At 41.4% G+C, this 19,286-nt stretch overlaps 1 protein-coding gene across 1 annotated transcript in view; it reads right to left on the bottom strand.

The window, feature by feature from the left end:
• The window catches only part of LOC122788139 (glia maturation factor gamma), a 515,865-nt gene extending 508,762 nt beyond the window's left edge, over positions 1 to 7,103 (bottom strand). The window contains exons 1-2 of the mRNA XM_044055132.1: positions 6,894 to 7,103; positions 6,420 to 6,586 (exon numbers count right to left, since the gene is read on the bottom strand). Coding sequence (XP_043911067.1) covers positions 6,420 to 6,422 — 3 coding nt within the window. The 5' untranslated portion in view covers positions 6,423 to 6,586; positions 6,894 to 7,103. The remainder of the gene's footprint in view (positions 1 to 6,419; positions 6,587 to 6,893) is intronic.
• Positions 7,104 to 19,286: the final 12,183 nt, after the last annotated feature.

Here is a 19,286-nt window from a genome sequence, read left to right as displayed (position 1 = left end):
TATTCTCCCCTTTTGGCATACAAGCATAGCTCTCAACTGTCAGTTTTTCACAGAATGTCCAGAATTTTGGCCCATTTCTCATAAAATTGTAGTTTTCTGGCACATCACTGGCAAATCATTGAGGACTGAAATCAGAAAATAATGGCAGACATTTGATTTTCAGACTTCAGAGCCTTCAAAAAAGTCATGCTAATGTAAAGCATGCTAGTCTACCAACTTTCTAAGTTTGTAAGAGCAATATTTTTTTTTTTTTAAAGTGTCCCTATTTTTGGGTCTTTGCCCAGATTTTTCCTCCAAGACATTGAGAGGTATGCATATAAGATGGGTCCATGGGGGGGGGATATACTGCCACTTCCTCTCTATGCATTTTCAAAAAGGACATCTCTACAATATTTTTGCTTTATGCATACTTCTCAACGTCTTGGTGCAAGAGATCGGGACAAAGCCTAAATGATGGGGGGGGCAATGGCCTAAAAACAGGGATAGATTTTAAATATTGCTGCTGGAAAGTTGCCAGAACAAAATTTGTGCCAAGTGTGCATTTTCTAAAGGATATGTAGTCTGAAAATCAAATGCATCCCATTAAATTTAGTGATGTCAGTCCTCAGGATTACCAGAAAACCACAAGTTTTATGAGGAACAGTTCAAAAATATGAGGCAAAAACCTGGACAGTTGAGAGGTATGGATGACAAGAAGGTTCCAAAAACAGAATTTCTTAAGGTTTGTGAAGCCACTAAAAATGTCTCCATATTGGATCCTATCCTTAAAAAGATACTGCCTGAAAGACAACATATTACAAAAATGGTTAAATGATCAAGTGACTAGAGAGAGAGAGCTGCCGTCTTTCTCCAAATACTGCAAACCCTTAAAGGTCACTCAGTGACATTGGAACTACTTCAGTAGAACAGCCTACGAAGAAGCTGGATTCTAACATTATGAACATTTCTCTGAAAGCTCACGGAGACGTTATCCTTAACTTGTATATTCCTATAGCAAATAATTCAGAACAAGTCCAATACTCAACAGGAAAAGTGCAGGGAAGATAACTACCATCACAATAATGCCACATTCAGGAAATCCATGCACAGTCAACACTACAAAAGGTTGCTCAGCAGATACAAACAATTTCAGTTTTTGTAATATTGTGTAAATGTGTTTCAGAAATGTAGTGCATATGCCAAAATATCAGTTCCAAAATATGACTGCAAGGTATATTATTCTTCTTCCGGCTTTTCCCAGTTAGGGGTCGCCACAGCGGATCACCTGTCCGCTCATGATTGGCAATGGAGTTTTACTGTGTCGAGTTGCCAGCCCGGCACCCAACCTTCCACAGAAGGCACACACACGCACACACCCACACCTAGGGCCAATTTAGAGTGTCCAATCAGCTTACAGCATGTCTTTGGGATGTGGGAGGAAGCCAGAGCACCCGGAGGAAACCCACGCGACCACAGGTAGGACATGCAGACTCTGCACAGAAGGCACCCCAGCCGAAGATCGAATCGGAGAACCTTTTGCTGTGAGGTGGCAACTGCAAGGTATGTTATTAAAGATGAGAAAATAATGCAATGCACATAATCTGACTTTCATGCCCAATGGAAATAAGATGGCGATTAAATAAACAAAAAAAATCAATTCAGAGGCACTTTCCAGGAAATATAACCTAATTGTGGGGGAAATATTTACATCATGGGACATTACTAGATTAGCAATCCATATCAAAACTTTTAGCAGCATTAGACAAAACACACGCCAACTCATTTAAACTGCAAAAGGCAATATTGGTTCTCCACTAATAGTTCAAAACGGACAAAGCAGAACTTATCACTGTTCACAGGGTAATGAAGTGTTATTGCTCCCAACAAATTTTTATATATATTTTTTATGAAAGTTTAATTTCAATAGTATTAATTAGACAGTCTTAGGGTTAAGCATTGGTGAACTTTTCCAAGTTCTCATTTCTTACTTTTCAAACACACTGTACAATTTAAGTGCTGCCTTTTTTAATGCCATTTCATGGGTTTTTATATCTTGTCCAAATGTCTGGTAGCATTTCCACAAAATTATTTACTACGTTGGTTTATTTACTTTATTGCCAGACAATAAACAGGAATTTTAATAATATATGCCAACAGAAGGACAGCAACATTCCACACTGCTAAATGTTAATCATACTGTGGGGAAAGCACACTAAACAAGGTACATTGTTTATCAAATTGTACAGAGGGAACTTCAAAGCAATTCCCTATCAGACAATTATAACTAAAAAGTATGCAATTCTCCCCGGCTTCCACCCATATTTGCACATAACTAAATTAGAGGCTGAGGCTTTTTAAGCTGTCACTGCAGAAAGCCTTGTATGGTATAACAACTGCAACATACCTACCAGCTTTCCCTCTCACAATCTTGGAGATAAAAGCACTTGGATTCACATCGCTGACACCACTACAAAATGTTATTAAGCATAGTTTCCATTATTACAGTACAAGTTTGGGTTCTTTTTCCTTTGCGTTACTTGTAAAAGATGGTAGACCAAGCAAAGACATAAAACAACAGGATGAAAGGCCTATAGGATAACTTGAAAGTAAGATGTGGCCACGCAATGGCTTTTAACTCAGAAAGGTAACCACAAAATTACTGCTGCACAAACCATCATCTAGTAAAAAAGGACCCTGGTAAACACAGAAACCCTCACTCTCTCACAATGAATGGTCCTGGATACTCACAATGAATGATCCTGGATGCATTTACTTCACTTTGCTTGGGCTGCTGAGACATTTACTTACTTATGCCACAGCTGAAAAATAAAACCCAGGCAAAATCTTTTACAAAAGCAAAACCATAACAGTAGATTTAGCACTCTGCAATGATGCAGCACGTCAACTAATTATTATGTATCCACTCTATATCCAGAAATCAGCCACAAGTACAAATGTAAACCTAGTCATCTTAGGTGACCCCAAAAGGAGGAAATTAAGAGATGGAGTTCTGTAAATTACTGAAAATGATCAAGACAAGAGTTGGGCATTTGTAACTCAGAAAGATGTAGAATACAGATACGCCTGAAACTTACAGCTTACTGATCAGGTCAGAGAGGAATCAAGGAAAACTGCCCCCCCATGAAAAAGGGTACTACTCAGGTGTCAGCTACAATGAGGAGTCATTTCTGAATTCCAAAACGATGTTAAACCACGCCTCTTGCTGTCATGAGAGAACAGACTCACTAAATAACCACACCCTCAATGTAAAAACTTGCTGAGCGATGGACAGTAAAAATTTCAAAATGTGGATGGTAATCAAATGAGAACCAAATATGGACCCTTGTAGAATGCCAAGGTAATATAGGTGCGAGAAGAGATCTTAATTTTAATTATAAAAGACAGCAGGTTAGGCATCTCTTTGGCCATGCAAAATGAGTGGAGGTAAGGCCATGACATTGCATTTCAGCCAGTAATTTGGATTGCTGGATAGATTTAACACAATGCTGAAGTAAATTTTTAACTCTAGTTAAATCTGGCTTCAGCTATGTTTAGGAAAGCTTTGTAGAAAACTAGAGAAGCTCATGACTTTCATGTTCTAGTACAAGCCGCCTACATCAGTGCTGTTCTTTATAAAATTGTTCTGCATGTTTACTTTTTAACTAACTATGAACAGCAGATCAAACAAACAGCAAACATTTCTACCAAGTCAGTGCTAGCTGTAGTACAATAGGGACCACATTGGATCTGTCTCTTCTGAAAGTACTGCTCTCGAGAGCCATCCATTAGCTGCCAGGAGGGAACATGCGACTAACCAAGCACATATTGTGAGAAGGACAGTACAGTCACTGTTAAAAGGCAGAAGCAAGACAGCTGGAAAAGCAGAAAAGATAGCAAACATTTTAGGTAGTTAACTTACTTGGTTCATTTCTGACAAACACACTTTTCAAATATATCATGTGAAATAATTTATAAGTTATGCAATTGTCTGCAGAACTTGCTTTGGCTACAGATTAGAAATGTAAAGTTCACTGAACACTTTTGTGAAAGGTGATTAAAAGTATATTAAGAGGTGAATTGACTACATACTGTGATCAAGCAGCTTCCCTCCCCTCCAGGAGGCAATTTATATATGGATACACCATTCTAAATACATCCACCATCATCCTCCATAACAGCCATACAAGTTCACAACTATACAACTTTTGTGACATTAAATGCCTCTTCTCTGCCATTGCTTAAATTCATAGGCTGTAGAAATGCTGTCAGAAAAAACTCACTGTTAAACAAAAGGCAAGTTCCAGTGTAGTCTACACTGTTAGACCAATACATTAGTTTAACAGTACTGCTGCATCTCAAGTACGCTAGCACTGAGCAGCACAAAGAATGCATCTGTGAGGTTAGGCTAAGCAATTTGAAACACTAAAAAAAAAAAAAAAAAAAAAAAGAAGATTACTATGAAAAAGATGCAAAATATTTCATTGCATTTGTTATCCATGCACTCGCTTTGTATTTTCAGGCACATGAACTCGACATTTCATAAAAAGGAAGCGTCAGCCTACCCCGTTGAGTTATTACATCAACTATCACTACCTCTCTCAATTCAGAGCCACTTTCCTACATTCTTTCAATAGTAGGAATGCTGCCCACAGCCTACAAACCATTAAACATCACCTCTACAAGAGATGCCTTTGAAATCCAGACTTCTGGTTTTCCACAGAACCCTAATACAGTTTTTTTTTTTAAATACATCCCCATGAACCATCCTGCCAAAAGTCAAAAATAATGTAATGACCAAGACAGTAATCACAACGGATCAAACTCTGGTTCAGCACAGACAAAGGGCAGGGATAGTAAATACAGACTGCAACAATTCTAGTACTGAAAAAGACAGTAAGTATGCATTAACAGTTACCGGATATACTTTATGTATACAGTATTCAAAATACAGCAGATAAACGCTTTTACACAAAGGCAGGATAAGAACACGTACAAAAGGAGGAAGACAGAAAGTGAGGGTGAAAGAGTTTAGATGGTGATAATTGAAGTACAGTAAAAGATGCAGACAGACTGGATAAAGATAGTTCATGAAAGTAAGATTATGTGACCTGAAGATAGTCAGTTGCATTTGGCCTGTTTAAAATGTGTTTGTTAATTGAGTATGAAACCTGGACTAAGAAGCTCAAGTCTTTGAGATAGGTGGGCAGAATCCAAGAATCTGGGCCCAAAATACAAAAAAAAAAGAAGCTTGCAATGCAGTGGTTCAGCAAGGCAGCAAACTTACCACTGATAAAGATTAGAAGGGTTATATGCCCACCTCCCAAGTGCTTGGATATGCATTCCCAGACATTGTAGTTGTTATCCATGAACTCGCTTTGTATTTTGCAGTGTAGGGGCGGGGATACTCTCCTGAAGTGCCATCCTTCAGATAAGGTCCCATCTGCCTATAGTGCTAAACACATAGCCTGTTTCTTCATTGCTTATATTAGTCCAAAAGTGTAAGTAAATGTTCTTTTTACAACATGTACATTGGACAACACCAAACTAGTTTTGAGAATTAAGTAAGCAAGGATAAGAAACAAAAACCCTGAATCCTAGAAAAATACTCCAAAATAAAATCAAAGACTGGTCTGTTTTGTCTAATACTGCAAAACAAATGATAGCCCCCAAAGCAGCTTTGGTGAGTGCCCAGTCTGTACAATAAGTAATTTTCAAACGGGATCGCAGAATATCACTTGACTTCATCGATACAAACATAAGACAACCAGCCCATCCACCGCATCGATTTCCGGTTCTGAATACTTGCTAAAACCAAGTTCCTGCTGTCATTTCCCCTTACTGCATTCAAGTCATGCAACTGTTATGATGGTAGGAGAGGCTTGCTGAAAGTATAAAATCAAGCCCTCAGTCAGTCTCCAACTATGGCAGCATCATGGTACAGATGGATAAGCTCTTGGAATATAACAGTCTAAATAACTTGGAGATTACCTCCAATTTAAGTGGCTCACAATTCTACAAACCATTTATACGTTGCACCCTGAAAAACATAACTAGGGTGGGAGCAGCCTACACGAAACCTTAAAATGACAATTGTTATGAATGATGAACTCTTCCACCTCCTTCCGGCTGTCTGGTAACAAACACCCCACATAAAGAAATAAGCATTCCACAGCTGTTGGCATTGGCTTTAAAATACACGGTTTATGTCCATTTTAGAAAAAGTTAACAGTAATAAAGGTACATATCAAATATGAGACACCCGAAAAACACATCTTAACTTAAATCGAAAGGACAGCTTTGAAATGCTAGTAAAACTACACTTGGCAACGTCATATCTACAAAGAAAAATCCGTATAATTATTTGAATAAACAACATAACGAATAAAAGCAAAGATGTTCTAACTCGGGAAATGCAAAACAATTACAAAACATTCCCTCACCATTTTCAAAACTGTTAACTCGCGTCTTCACCACAGAAAATGTATTTAATCTGACTTGTTCAGGCGCCTTTTCTTCGTGACCAAACCTGTGACAGGATGCTGATGAGCGTTTCAGTTCCTCTGCCGACACATTCCTGCCTCCTTCAGCGCTTCACATTACATGCACTCTGTCAACGAAAAAGAAAGTAACTGAACTAGTGTTCGCATACCACCAATATTACAGAATACAATCTACACCGCCATATTAGCATCAGAACGAGGCTGGGTTAGGGAGCGTAAGCTTTCAAAGGCTGCACATACTAAAAAGGGAGTAACTTGTCCCAGCCTTTCCCCAGAAAATATAATTAACAAAAATAATGTTAGTGCGTGGAGTGGTTACATAAAGTAAACTAGGTGAGCAGGCCATTCGTGCAGGTGCATTAATGTTTAGGTAAACCTGTTAAAGTAACTGGTATTTAAATGGTCTGCGCCCACCTATTATTGATAGCATTAAAATATGTTTTTGCCTGAGAAAAATATCTTGCAAAGATCTGTTGTTGATTCTCATTGTTGAGTTTCTTGAACTGCCAACAGGTTATGGATCAAGTCGAACATGGTTACAATTACACCAGAACTTATGCAAAAAGGATTAAATTGGGTTTTGCACGGCAGAATATCTTTACTATATCTGATGTTACAGTGATCGCTAACACGGTTATTCATAAAAACTGCAAGAGCAAATTTCTCCTTGAAGAAACGGTGAGAGGATTACAGTTCAGGAGGAAAATGTGGGACGGAAGTATGGCTTTTATGACACTAGCTTGTGACAGTTTACTGCTCCAGACTAGGGTTACCACCCATGCCTCTCAAGTGTACCTCATTACAAGGAACGTACCTCATTTGGGGTCTTAAAAAGTTCATGTTCCTCGAAGTTACAAAAGGTTCCACAGTGAAACAGTTTGCAACACATTCAGTTTTGGGAATTTTTTAAGTGAAATCCATGGTAAATAGAAATAAATCATATTAATTCATTAAAAGATCTTTTTTTATAAGTAAAACCAGCATATTTTAACCATCCTATGACCTTCCTAGCTGAAGTTGTTAGTAAGCCATTAGTACTTGTTCCACATTTTGCCCATTTGTTCCACATTATGAGGGTTAGTGTTCCTCATTTTGGAGATAGAAGGTTGAGAGCTATGTTACCACCTGTCCCACTTTGCGAGGGACAGTCCCTCTTTGGGCAGTTGTGTACTGCAAAAAAATTGAAAAAATGGCAAATGTCCTGAGATTTTAGGACAAAAATATTTCCTGTATTTTATGTAATAGTCGCATAAAACAGCCATTCTGTATCTGAAACACCTAAATGTTATAATAAACAGAATAAACAGCTAAAATGCTACAAGAATAACCTTTTATTTAGGAATAAAAGTGAAGTTCTGTCCTTTGTACTTGCTGTGAGTATGGTTTGCCCTGCATAATCTGACGTTTGTACCCAAAATGTCCCACTTTGGGCATTTGAAAAGGTGGCAACCCTACTCCAGACTGATGAGAAAAATAAAGAACAGAGCGCAAAATAGCTTTAAATTACAATGGGAGAGAGATGTACAGTAACACTGAAATGAACATCTTCAGTCATAATGGTACAAAAATACAGTCGTGAAAAAATTGCTACGCTGCAACAAAACAACACTATAACCGGGTTACACTATTGCTGTAAACTACAAAATGTTACATTATATATTTTGTTGATAAATATCATTCATTAAAACTCTTACAGTAAGAGTATGCTGTAGATAGAGCAAGTTACTTACGTTATTGCTTGCTGTATTTTTTGCATTTATACACACACACACACACACACACACACACACACACACACACACAGAGTCAGCAGCTCTGAAATACCTCTTCCAGATTACTTAATCGAGTTTTGATGCAGGCCAGTGACATAACCACGTTTCATGATTGTGAAAAATTCACTGAAGCCAGTTATAATAGGGCTACTTCAGGTCATTCTTAATAGTAGTCTTAATACATGCCAATTCGTCATCACTAGATGACTAGCATACTCATTTTTGTACTATGAGATATATATATATATACATATATATATATATATATATATATATATATATATATATATATATACACACACACACACATATATATATATATATATATATATATATATATATATATATATATATACACACACATATATATATATATATATATATATCCACTGATATATTCTCTGATATTTTTTTGTCTTCTTTTCAGGAACTCACCACAATCACTGATGAAAAAATAAATATTGCACAAAAATTAAGTTCACTTCCAGTAATAAAAGGAAATTTAGATAAGCCTTCTGCTGAATAAAACAATTCCTTTAAAATAATGGTGTTTTGTATCAAATGGGTATGATTTCTTCACTTTCTGTTACTGAAGATTGACTTTATTGAGAACTGATAGTATGCTTTCTGAGATTGTAATTTGAGGCACATGCTTTTGTTGCTGTTTCTCCAGCAGGTGAAAAGGAGTTTTTACTTTTCTCATGTCTTTTCCAGTGGCAGGGTAGTACCTGTGAATGGCAGGTTCAGTCTAAAATCCATATGTGCTAGGTAACAGCACTTCAAGGTATATGTTTGCCATCCATTTGTCATTAAACAGCATGTCAAAGTCTATGGACAAAGTAGTAAAATATAAAATCTAATGTTCATGTTTTCCGGGATGCTCCAGGACCTTGCCCATAGTTGGTATTGATCCAACTATGGGAAAGTGTGTCTAGCTAGCAGAATTAGAGTTCACTGTTAATATTTCTTTGTTATTCCGATCTATTGAGCTTCATTCTGGAGGTCGTAAACAAAGAGACCTTTTAGGTCAGCATTGATTCTGTAGTCATGCACATGTTTGCATCCTTTGTACCCTGCATTATATGTACAGCCCAATGTATTCAAAATGTTCAACCTAGTACAGAATTTCATTAAACTAGGTTCTCAGCAAAGAGCATGGCTCTGGATTGATTTGATGCAGGCTGTGAAGTATCTTGTAACGTATTCCTGAGGCCTGATCTTGTAGCAGTTTTTATGAACCATAATACTAATTGCTTAAGCTAATCAGAAGTTATCTCACTTTCCCAAGTGTCATTGTCTGCTACTCTGTGTATGCACAGATGTGCATACTCCATAGTATAGTGCATTGTACTGGCTTATGTGCTAACATGGACACTGCACCCTGTAGCTATCACACAGGTGTGGATAATGATCTTACTGCTGTGACACTCCTGTTTAGGTACCTCTGGTGTTTTGCAGCGACAGCAGCCTGTGTCAGGTGAGATTATTATTTACCAGGCTTGATAATGTACGGAACATATTAATTGCATGCTATCTGCCATAACACGCGTACACAGAATTTATGGTGGTCCTGTTAATGGACACTGGTCAGACCTGCAATGCATCACAGTGTCTACCCATGTGAAACATTTGAAGACTATATGAAACACCTACACTAACCCTTCCAAACTGTCATTGCCAGATGTGTGGACAAGAGTCAATACAATGGTGGAGGTGTGTTCCACTGTAGGGACAGGTACTACATATCAGCATTACACATGTTGGGAATACGAACAGTACTGTACAGAGAGCATATGTGTGCACGCACTCTAAATGTGTTGGAGCTGGAGTATGACCGGCCCACAGGATACACCCTTGTGGAATATACCCCTGCTATGAATGTCACACAATGTCATGTGCTATCTGACATGTCCATGACATGTAGTGGGCTGAGTGCAACACTGCTCAACTATTCTGCAAAACATGTCTCACATCCCATACATACCACCCTTTGTCTGCATAACCCTGTCCTCAGTGGAGCATATGACATCTATGGGTGTATGTCATATGGGATAACACTGACATGACTTTCTATACTATGGAACAAACTACCCATATATGTCAAACAAAGTTCTTCATTAGCACTCTTCAAGAAAAACCTTGATGAGTGGATGGGAAATAGGAAATACACCCCGTAGATCACTGCTGTGTATCTGCTGGACAGTGGCACAGGAAAATAACTTTATTGGGTGGCATAAACTATGGAACCTTGCTGGCTAGTCTTATGTAGGCCCTTGGGCCAATAGCCTAGTACCTACCTATGAACCTATGTGAAATAGGATGGCCATCACAACCAATGGACAGAACATGTGTACACATGGCCATGAAGGATGGCCAGAGACATGAAGCAACATACACAGTAGAAGTGATGTACATGTGTGTACACCCTGTTGTACATTGGCTCGACACAATACAACTATGGCCTTTGTGTAATGGTGATATTGCAGATGTGAAACACCAAACATCATACAGGCCTGTGCACAGCTTGTGTAGGTATAACATGAAACCACCACATAACATGTCTTGAACATCTTGAGTGTGTCATGACATGGAAGCATTCACATATACAGTATCCATATACATAGATGTGTTGCACAACATACACATACACCACATCAGGCCACAGATACAGTACAGTCACCTTGCTGGTGTCAGACATCACTGTCATGCCTGCTGCTCATGTGTGTGAGGTACACAGATGGCATGTGGGACATAGAGTACCGCTAAGTTAGCCATGTGTGGGCATAGTTGCCTGGCATCAGTAATATGGTTGCAGATGTGCAGGGGTGTCTTCCGTATACCCTACTGTGACCTGTGTCACACATTCCACATTAGGGTTTAGTGTGTATTCACCTCAGTGACGTGGGCCACATTCCACATTAGATATGTATTGTATGTGAACATAGTCATGGCTATGAACTGTCAGTAGCTCACACTGTATAGCACTTGTGAAGCCACATGATGCCCTGCAATGGCTATGCACATCAGCTCAATGTGCAGTATGTCCCTGCATATTTGTAGGGTGGACAGACAACACTGCATCAGCTGAAGGCCCATGTTAGTATAACACGTCCCTGCATTGGGACACCATTACGTACTGTAGATTGGAATGGACACCATTGTGTTACAGATGTATGCATGTCATTCAACACTTCAGCAGATGACATGTCATACTACATGTGACTGGCAAGGTCATACACCACACAGCAGGCTGGTGTACTGTAAACCTGTGCTGGTCTGTGGCACCATTGCAAAGTAGGGACAGCCATGTCAAACATGTGTGTACAGCTACATGCTCAATGTCTAGACTCAGCTCAGGGGTAGGCGGAATTATGTTGAACAGACATGCACTGCTTTGGGGGAGATATGCAAGCTAGGGCTCAGGCAAACATAGTATGCAGTCGACATACCCTACTGCTCATATCCTCACACATAGGGGCGGTGGCCAACACAAAGCATCAGTGGCAGATATACAAAGGTCAGCGATGGTCTGTTAACATGTGGTGTATGTTGCACACACCATGGCAGTGTGGTCCAACAGTGCAAAGTGCATGCATTGTGTTGCAGGTCTGGGGCACAGGCTACTAACACAAATGGTACAATACAAGTATGTATGCTAACCACCACTATAATTGTGTAAGGTGCATGCCGTCTTCTATAACACATGCATGCTGTTGTGTGCAACTCAGGGATGTCTGATAACTACCACTATAATTGTCTAAGCTGAAACTATAATTGTCTAAGCTGAATGCCATCTGCTATATCACCTGCATGTAGTGTGTGTGTCTGTGTGTATGTCTGTCTGTGTCTGTGTGTCTGTCTTTGTGACTCTGGTATAACTTGTAATGTACAGTTCTTGTCTTCCCCTCACAGGTGTTGATGTAGGTGCGTTGCCCTCCTGCGGTCCACCTGATGTTAGTGTCCTCACAGACTCTAACAGTGATGATGATAGTATGATTGAGGCACAGGCAGGGTTGTCAGGGGCTGAATCTGTGCCATTGGTTGCCATTCCACCTGTCTCTCCTTCATCCTCACACATAGTTCCCCTGCCTACACATACCACATCACCACCGGCCATAGAGGAAGGACAGTTTGTGGGTGGTAGCATGGAACAGGGAAGTGTGGAGACTATGGAAGGTGTGCCTGCACACCATGATCCCAGTCAACTGACTGGTGATGTCCCACACAAGCATGTGCCCAGTGCTGCTCGTAGGAGGACCACTGGCCAACATGCCCCTGCAGGACAAAGCACATCAGCTGAAGTCACCAGATGCATGTTTTTGGCTGTAATGGAGGCACAGGCACATGCTGAATGGCACAACAAAGACAATCTGAGGCTTCAGAGGACTGTTTTCTGTTTATTAACTAACAACTTCCAGGCACTTGCAAATGCTCACCATCATCTTGCAGATGTTTTGGATAGATGATTGGGTGACATGGTGGGAGTCCTTGACCGTGGCATGTCCATCCTCGAGTGTGGAATGTCTCTGCTGGAAGATCTGGTGGGAGTGAGGCATCGGGCACGTGAACGTAGGTCAGCTACATCACCTGTTGAAGGTCTACATGAACATGCTACTGCACATGCCTGCTCCCTTAGTGGCGGTAGCAGCAGCAGTGCAGCTGGTGCTATGCAGTCCACACCAGGATACACCAGGCCACGTGCTCATGGTCCTGGACGGTTCCAACAGGGACACGTTTCCAGTAGACGTGTCATCAGACAGTACCTAATTTGGACCTCTGTCTGGTAGTGCCTGTGCAACCCCTGACAGGCGCAGGTCACATGGTCATGGCCGGACACCGTGAACTGTGAAACCTGCCTTGTACAGTCTGCAGCTGTCAATAATACCCCTGTGTAGGCCAGCCACATGCCAGACCTGTGTGCATGCATACACACACACTGAAAACAAATGTAGGGCACCTCAGCACACACGCATAACATCCACACACACCCAATGATATCACAGGCCCTAACACACACACATCCAATGGTGCAGCCTAGGCCTCTGGCAAACATTATCAGCCTGTGCATATGATGATGCCTGTGCCGCATCCCTGTCATCCACACCATCAGTGCAGGGACATGCTCATATTTGTCTGATGCACAGGGTGAACATACTAGGTAGACAATTGTAGATTAATATTGTTGAGTAGTGCTGACAGGCAGCAGACATGCCATGTATTACGGTTTTAGAATGCATTATGTACGTCTGACAGTATGTATCATGTGTAACAACACTAACAGAATGTTGTCTTGACATTCTGCCTTCCTCTGTCATATGTAGTTGCATGTGCCCGGGGATGTCGGTGTCTGCGGTTAGTGTCCCATATGTACATGTTGACTACCCACAGGTCAGTATGACAATACCTGCATGCACTTTGTAGCATCTACATCACAGTTATATTCTCCCATGTTTCAATTATGTTTACTGTTCTAATGTTCCAAGAGCATGATAGCTGTGTAGTAAGCTACTGTGTTCAGAGCCGTCACATCCATAGTGGGTGACATCACAAGTATAGTTACCTGGAGCGTGGAGGAGGTAAAAGAGTGGTATGCCGGATGACAAGGGTAAAGGCCAGTGGAAATAGTGGCTTCTCATTGGGAAGCAGTAATACCCACTGCCATGACAGCATGCAAACACAGACACACCCACACATTCAGGGATTCACAGACACAGTAACACACACTCTGACACACACACACACACACACAGTTGCCAGTGTTCGCATGATAACCCTTGCCTATGTGCATATCATCTTTATAGTACTATGCAATTACAAGACGCGCCACAGAGATTACACACATACAGATAGTTGGAATGGCCTAAGATTGAGGACATCGACAGGGATACTACAGTGTAGTGAGTGTATGTGGGGAGGGGGGACCATCAGTAGGCTATGTTACAACAGGTCACACCCCAGGGTGTACATGTTAATAGGCGGTTAGAATGCCCATGTATGATTGATGATATCAACAGGGATGCTAGTTTGCATTGAGTGGATGGGGGGAGGGGGCATTAACATTTCACTATGGTAAAATACAGCCTCACTCCAGGGACCGGACAGCCATACACACACACACACACACACATACACACACACACATACACACACACACACACACACACACACACACACACACACACTGTAGCATTCACAAAGAAGTGCACCTATATCACACACGTACAGACACTTTACATGTGTGAGGTTCAAACACCTGCCTATGCCTTTCTTTATACACTTCACTCTGTACTGGTGTCAACAACAGTGTTCAGGAGTGTGATAACATGTGGGATGTATTTCCAACCATATGTGACATATATGGACACACACACCCACACGTGCCAGTACTGTGAATCAAACACCTGCCTATCTCATGATAAGTATTACAGATGTACAGCACTACTGCATCTGGTACAAAGCTTACTGACACTTTCCTTTGCCAACTGTGCTGATATATGCACAATATATGCACAGGGAGGGGTTCAGGTTCATAGGTAGGTTCAGTTCATACTAGGCTGCTATCCTGAGGAGGGCATTTACTAGCCTAGCCCATTGTTTTGTGGCTTCACGCTAGTATGTTGAAATATGGGGAACTATTGTTTGCTGTGCTCTGTGCCTCTGTCAGAGCTGTGACACTGAATCCCTAGGGTATAGGGTATGATCTCCATCTCCCATCCATTGGTCCAAGATTTCTCTTGAACAAGGCCAGCAGTGCTCTGCCTCACATGTACGGGGATTTTGTTCCACAGCATGGGGAGTCTTTGGGATGAATCTCTCCATCCCTCCAGTCCGTCCTATTAATAGCCGTGTGGTTTAAGTTAAGTCTCCACTTGTGGCTCTGATGGATCTGAATTTTTTGAGGTGAAGCATATTTCATCAATCTGGGTTTGACATGGCCTTATGTTGTTAGGCAGAGTCACCTCTGAGCAAAGCGTGCTTGACTGAATAGAGATATAGTTCTTTCCTTTCGGGCAGCATAGGACAGAATTTTGAGACCCTTTTTATCCTTTTGGTGAGGAACTTTTGTGGCCTCTCAGCTGCTGCAAAGTGTACATTCCATGCACATTCCAAATGGGGCATTGTACTCAATCATTGGTCTGATGAGTGATGATAAGGGAGAGAATCTCCTCCCCCTTGATAGATAGAGAAGAAGATCATGATAAGATTGGGCAATGTGAAGGTCTTCTTCTTTACTACTTTGGCTACATGGGTGTCCAGACTACTATCAACCTGGGTCCTGGCAGGCCTGATAACTTCTTCTGTGCTCAGTGGATTGCCACCTGTTGGTAGCTAGTATAACCTTGTTTTCTTGAAGGAGTATGACCTCATTTTGCATTTTAACTTTTAGGCCGTGGCTCTGGCACCAGTTATCCGTTCTGTGAGACCCTTCTGAAGGATATATGTATCAGATGTGTTTTCTACTATAAGCCTTGTTTGCAGTCATCCCAGTTTGTTATGCTCATAACCCTTTGTCAATTGCTTGTGCTTGAAGAAGTAGATGCCAAACAGAGTGGGCCCCAGGACTGGAGCCCTGTGGGACGGACATTGTGACTTTGGACCCTGACATGGCCAGCAACTCTGACCCTGTGGGTTCCATCACTCAATGATTTGCAGCCCATCTTGTGATGTATGGAGTTGACATTTAAGCTGATGGAGTTTTTCAACATATCCCCAGTGGAAGTGTATCAGGCATAGCCAGATGAGGTAGGCTATATGGACTGCCTTTCCTCATCAATGGCTTTGGTGACTCACTGAGTCAGTCAACCAAGTTTTAAAAGGCATGATCTGCTGACAAAGCCAAACTGGGTTGGAAATCTGCCTTGCAAATTCCTATGTCTTTATTTATGGATCCTCATTATGATCCCTCTCCATGGCTTTGCAGATAAGACATCCAAGCTAATGGGCGGTAATTTCAGAGAGGCTTTTGGAGGCACCACCTTTGTGAAGTGGTACCTGGTTGCAGTCTTGCCCTCCCTGATGCATTATCCAGAAGGTTGACTTTGATTAAACAGCTGTCCCTGGCTGTGGGTTTAATTCCTCATTGAGTTCATGGAGCACACAGCCCGTAAGGTCCATCAGGTCATTATTGAGCTCATGGAGAGCTGGAAGAGCAGTTCCTCGCGGGGCCATGGATGTTTGGTTTTGCTTTGGCGTTTGGTATAGATATCTCTCTCTGGAGTTGTTTGAGGGAGAAGCAATGCGGTTTGGTGTAGATATCTCTGTTGGCTTTGTCTGTAGGATCAGTTTGCACTGAACCTGTTTTTGAACTAGCTCTGAGCATATCTGGGAGTTTCCTCCCGGGTTTCTAACACTGCTAAAAGAAGGCTGAGTGATTGTCTTTTTTTTTCTTTAACTATTTTTCTCTGAAATTTGCTTTGGATGATTTATGAGAGCTCTTAGTTTTACTTATAGTGATTTTCCTGTCTTACCTTTGCTTTTTCTTTTGCTTTATCTTGTAGTAGCTTCACTTATTTATGTTGACGAGAGTTTGTTTATGGCTGGAGTCTTTTTTGCTGGGCCTTGCCCCAATTTTAAGGGGTTGTTGTTTTGCTGTATTACTGTTACAGTTGTCATGAGGTTTGCCTTCAGTGTCACCCTTACAGCATTCTACATTGTCTGTCTTCCTCTTCAATTAACAAAACCTGACCTTAGCAGTTACACAAGTTATTGTAGGACTGGTTGTAACACACCAGTGAGCTGTCCTCAGTAATCATTCATCTGCAAAGAAGCCCCACCACTTAGAAGTCATGTCCAAACATCTGTCCATACTTCATGTACGGCTTACTGCACGTAGAGCATATCACCATATATAGTTGGCAATGCTGAGGCTGTATTGCAACAGCATGATGTACTAAGACAACAGTCACCTTCAGACATCAGACACTGCACACACATGGAATCTACACAAACTTCAATACATGTACACATATGCGGTCTACATCAGTAAGTGCACTAGCAGGTCAAAAGGATACATTTCACACCTTCCCCATGCCATGTGTGAAACATAGCCGAGCATTACACCATAATGGATGTTGTATTCATGTACTGGTAGGACACCACCACCTTCACCGAGTAGCCAAGTGTACATATATGACAACAGCACATATCAGCGAGACACACACAGCATTATTCCATGTTATGCTCCTACAAACTGTTACTTGACAGTGCCATAGTGAAGCCGGGGCACTGTAATGGTCAACAGTGAGCACATCATATTTGCCACACACACCTCATGTTTACTGGAAGAGTGCCAGCAATGTGCTCTATTGCAGCTAGGCGGTACACTCATTCAAGCATGTGCGAGGTCTGTGGCTTGTAGACATCTCACCCCAGCATGTACTGGCTGTTGTGGTACTAAGGCTAATGTCCAGACAGCACACAGCATGCATGATGTGCAGTTGTTGACATGGGGTATATGTAGGAGCTGTGGCCACACATGGCTGTACATATCATGAACATATCACCTGTGACCACTCAGGAACATACAGAGCAGAGCTGGATTTCCCTGAGTCTGTCAATACAAGCCTTGTGTAGGTTCTATGATCCTGTTATTTAGGTATGTTTGTAGGCACTGCATTAGGTGGACATGTCTAGAGACATACATGCCACATGGGGTGTTGTATGATATGATAGGTGTCATGGGTGACCAGTAGAGAAGGAATATTACCTCTGTTAACATAGATATCAAACCTTATGTACTGTTAGCATGCTATCAACCATGTGCATGTGTGTAATGACTGTAGCCACCTGTATGTAGAAAGGATAATGAAAGCTATGGTAATGTCATTTATGTTGTATGAGTGTGGGATGTACATATCCAGGGTAGGTACAGTTAGGTCATATCCAGCCATGAGAGTGTTGTGTACTGGTGTACAGCAACAGTCGACCGTGTTACTACTGACAACATCTGAGGGACCATGGTATGTGTAGAACTGAGCTGGTTGCAAACAGTGGTATTGCATTGCATATCACATTATGCAGCTGTGTCTGTACATGGGTACTTTGCACAGTTGATGTAGGCCTAGGTACAGTCCACCAATCGAGGGTTATCTGGTGGTCTACCATACTATGTCATACCACATATGGATGTGTGTTGCTAGTCTGGGGACAAGGTGGTGGATGTATATGGGGATACATCCTAGAATGCAGCATTTGCCACTGTCGCCTGTATCTGACTCATGTGTGATGCATTATGTCAGAGTAGTGGTCTTTACATATGGGTAGCCTTTAGGAATATGTGTACACCACCACCTGGAATGGTCAATACCACTGTTATGGCCCACATGTCTGGATCTGAGGTATATGGTAGTAGTGCAATTGTGCACTACAGAGCCTTCAGCCAGGTGTTCCTCACTGCACAGATGTCAGTATTCCCCATTGTAGGTTTTACATTGAGCAAATGGATTACTAAAGCCACACATCTAGCACTGGTTAGCATAAGCATCCATTGCAATTGTCTTGTAGGTGTCAGGGTGTAACTTCTGTGTGTAGGACATTTGCCTTGGAATGCAGCTATATGGGTAAATGCGACCTAGGTATTATCCACACACATGTGAAACATGAATGCATGTGCTCTGTGTTGAAGGCATGTCATTCAGTCATGACAGCCTGGAATGACAGACACTGGACAACCTCATAATAACAGCAGGACATTGGCTCATTGTTTTGGTCTAGCAGTTGCCACTTGTACCATGACATCACTGCGAGTGGCAGTAATGTGCTTGGTAGCAAATGCCTCATGTAAGGTGACGGACAGCAGCAGAGACTGTGTATATGACCAATGTGAGATATACTTAAGGTAGCAGTCCTGCTAATAATGACAACTACTAACACAGCTGGGAGAGGTCATCCTGACACCTGCACCTCAGTACCATTACACAATGTGGCTCACACATTATGCTTGCACATCACACTGTTTCATGTATAATGCCATTGTCCACAACCTGCTATCAATGTATGCCTTTCAAGGGAGCAAGGTGTGTGAAACATGCTGTAG

The sequence above is a fragment of the Protopterus annectens genome, chromosome 1.part0, assembly GCF_019279795.1.
Source record: "Protopterus annectens isolate FY-2018-M chromosome 1.part0, PAN1.0, whole genome shotgun sequence".
Lineage (NCBI taxonomy): Eukaryota > Metazoa > Chordata > Ceratodontiformes > Protopteridae > Protopterus > Protopterus annectens.
This window is presented reverse-complemented; position numbering and strand designations above follow the sequence as displayed.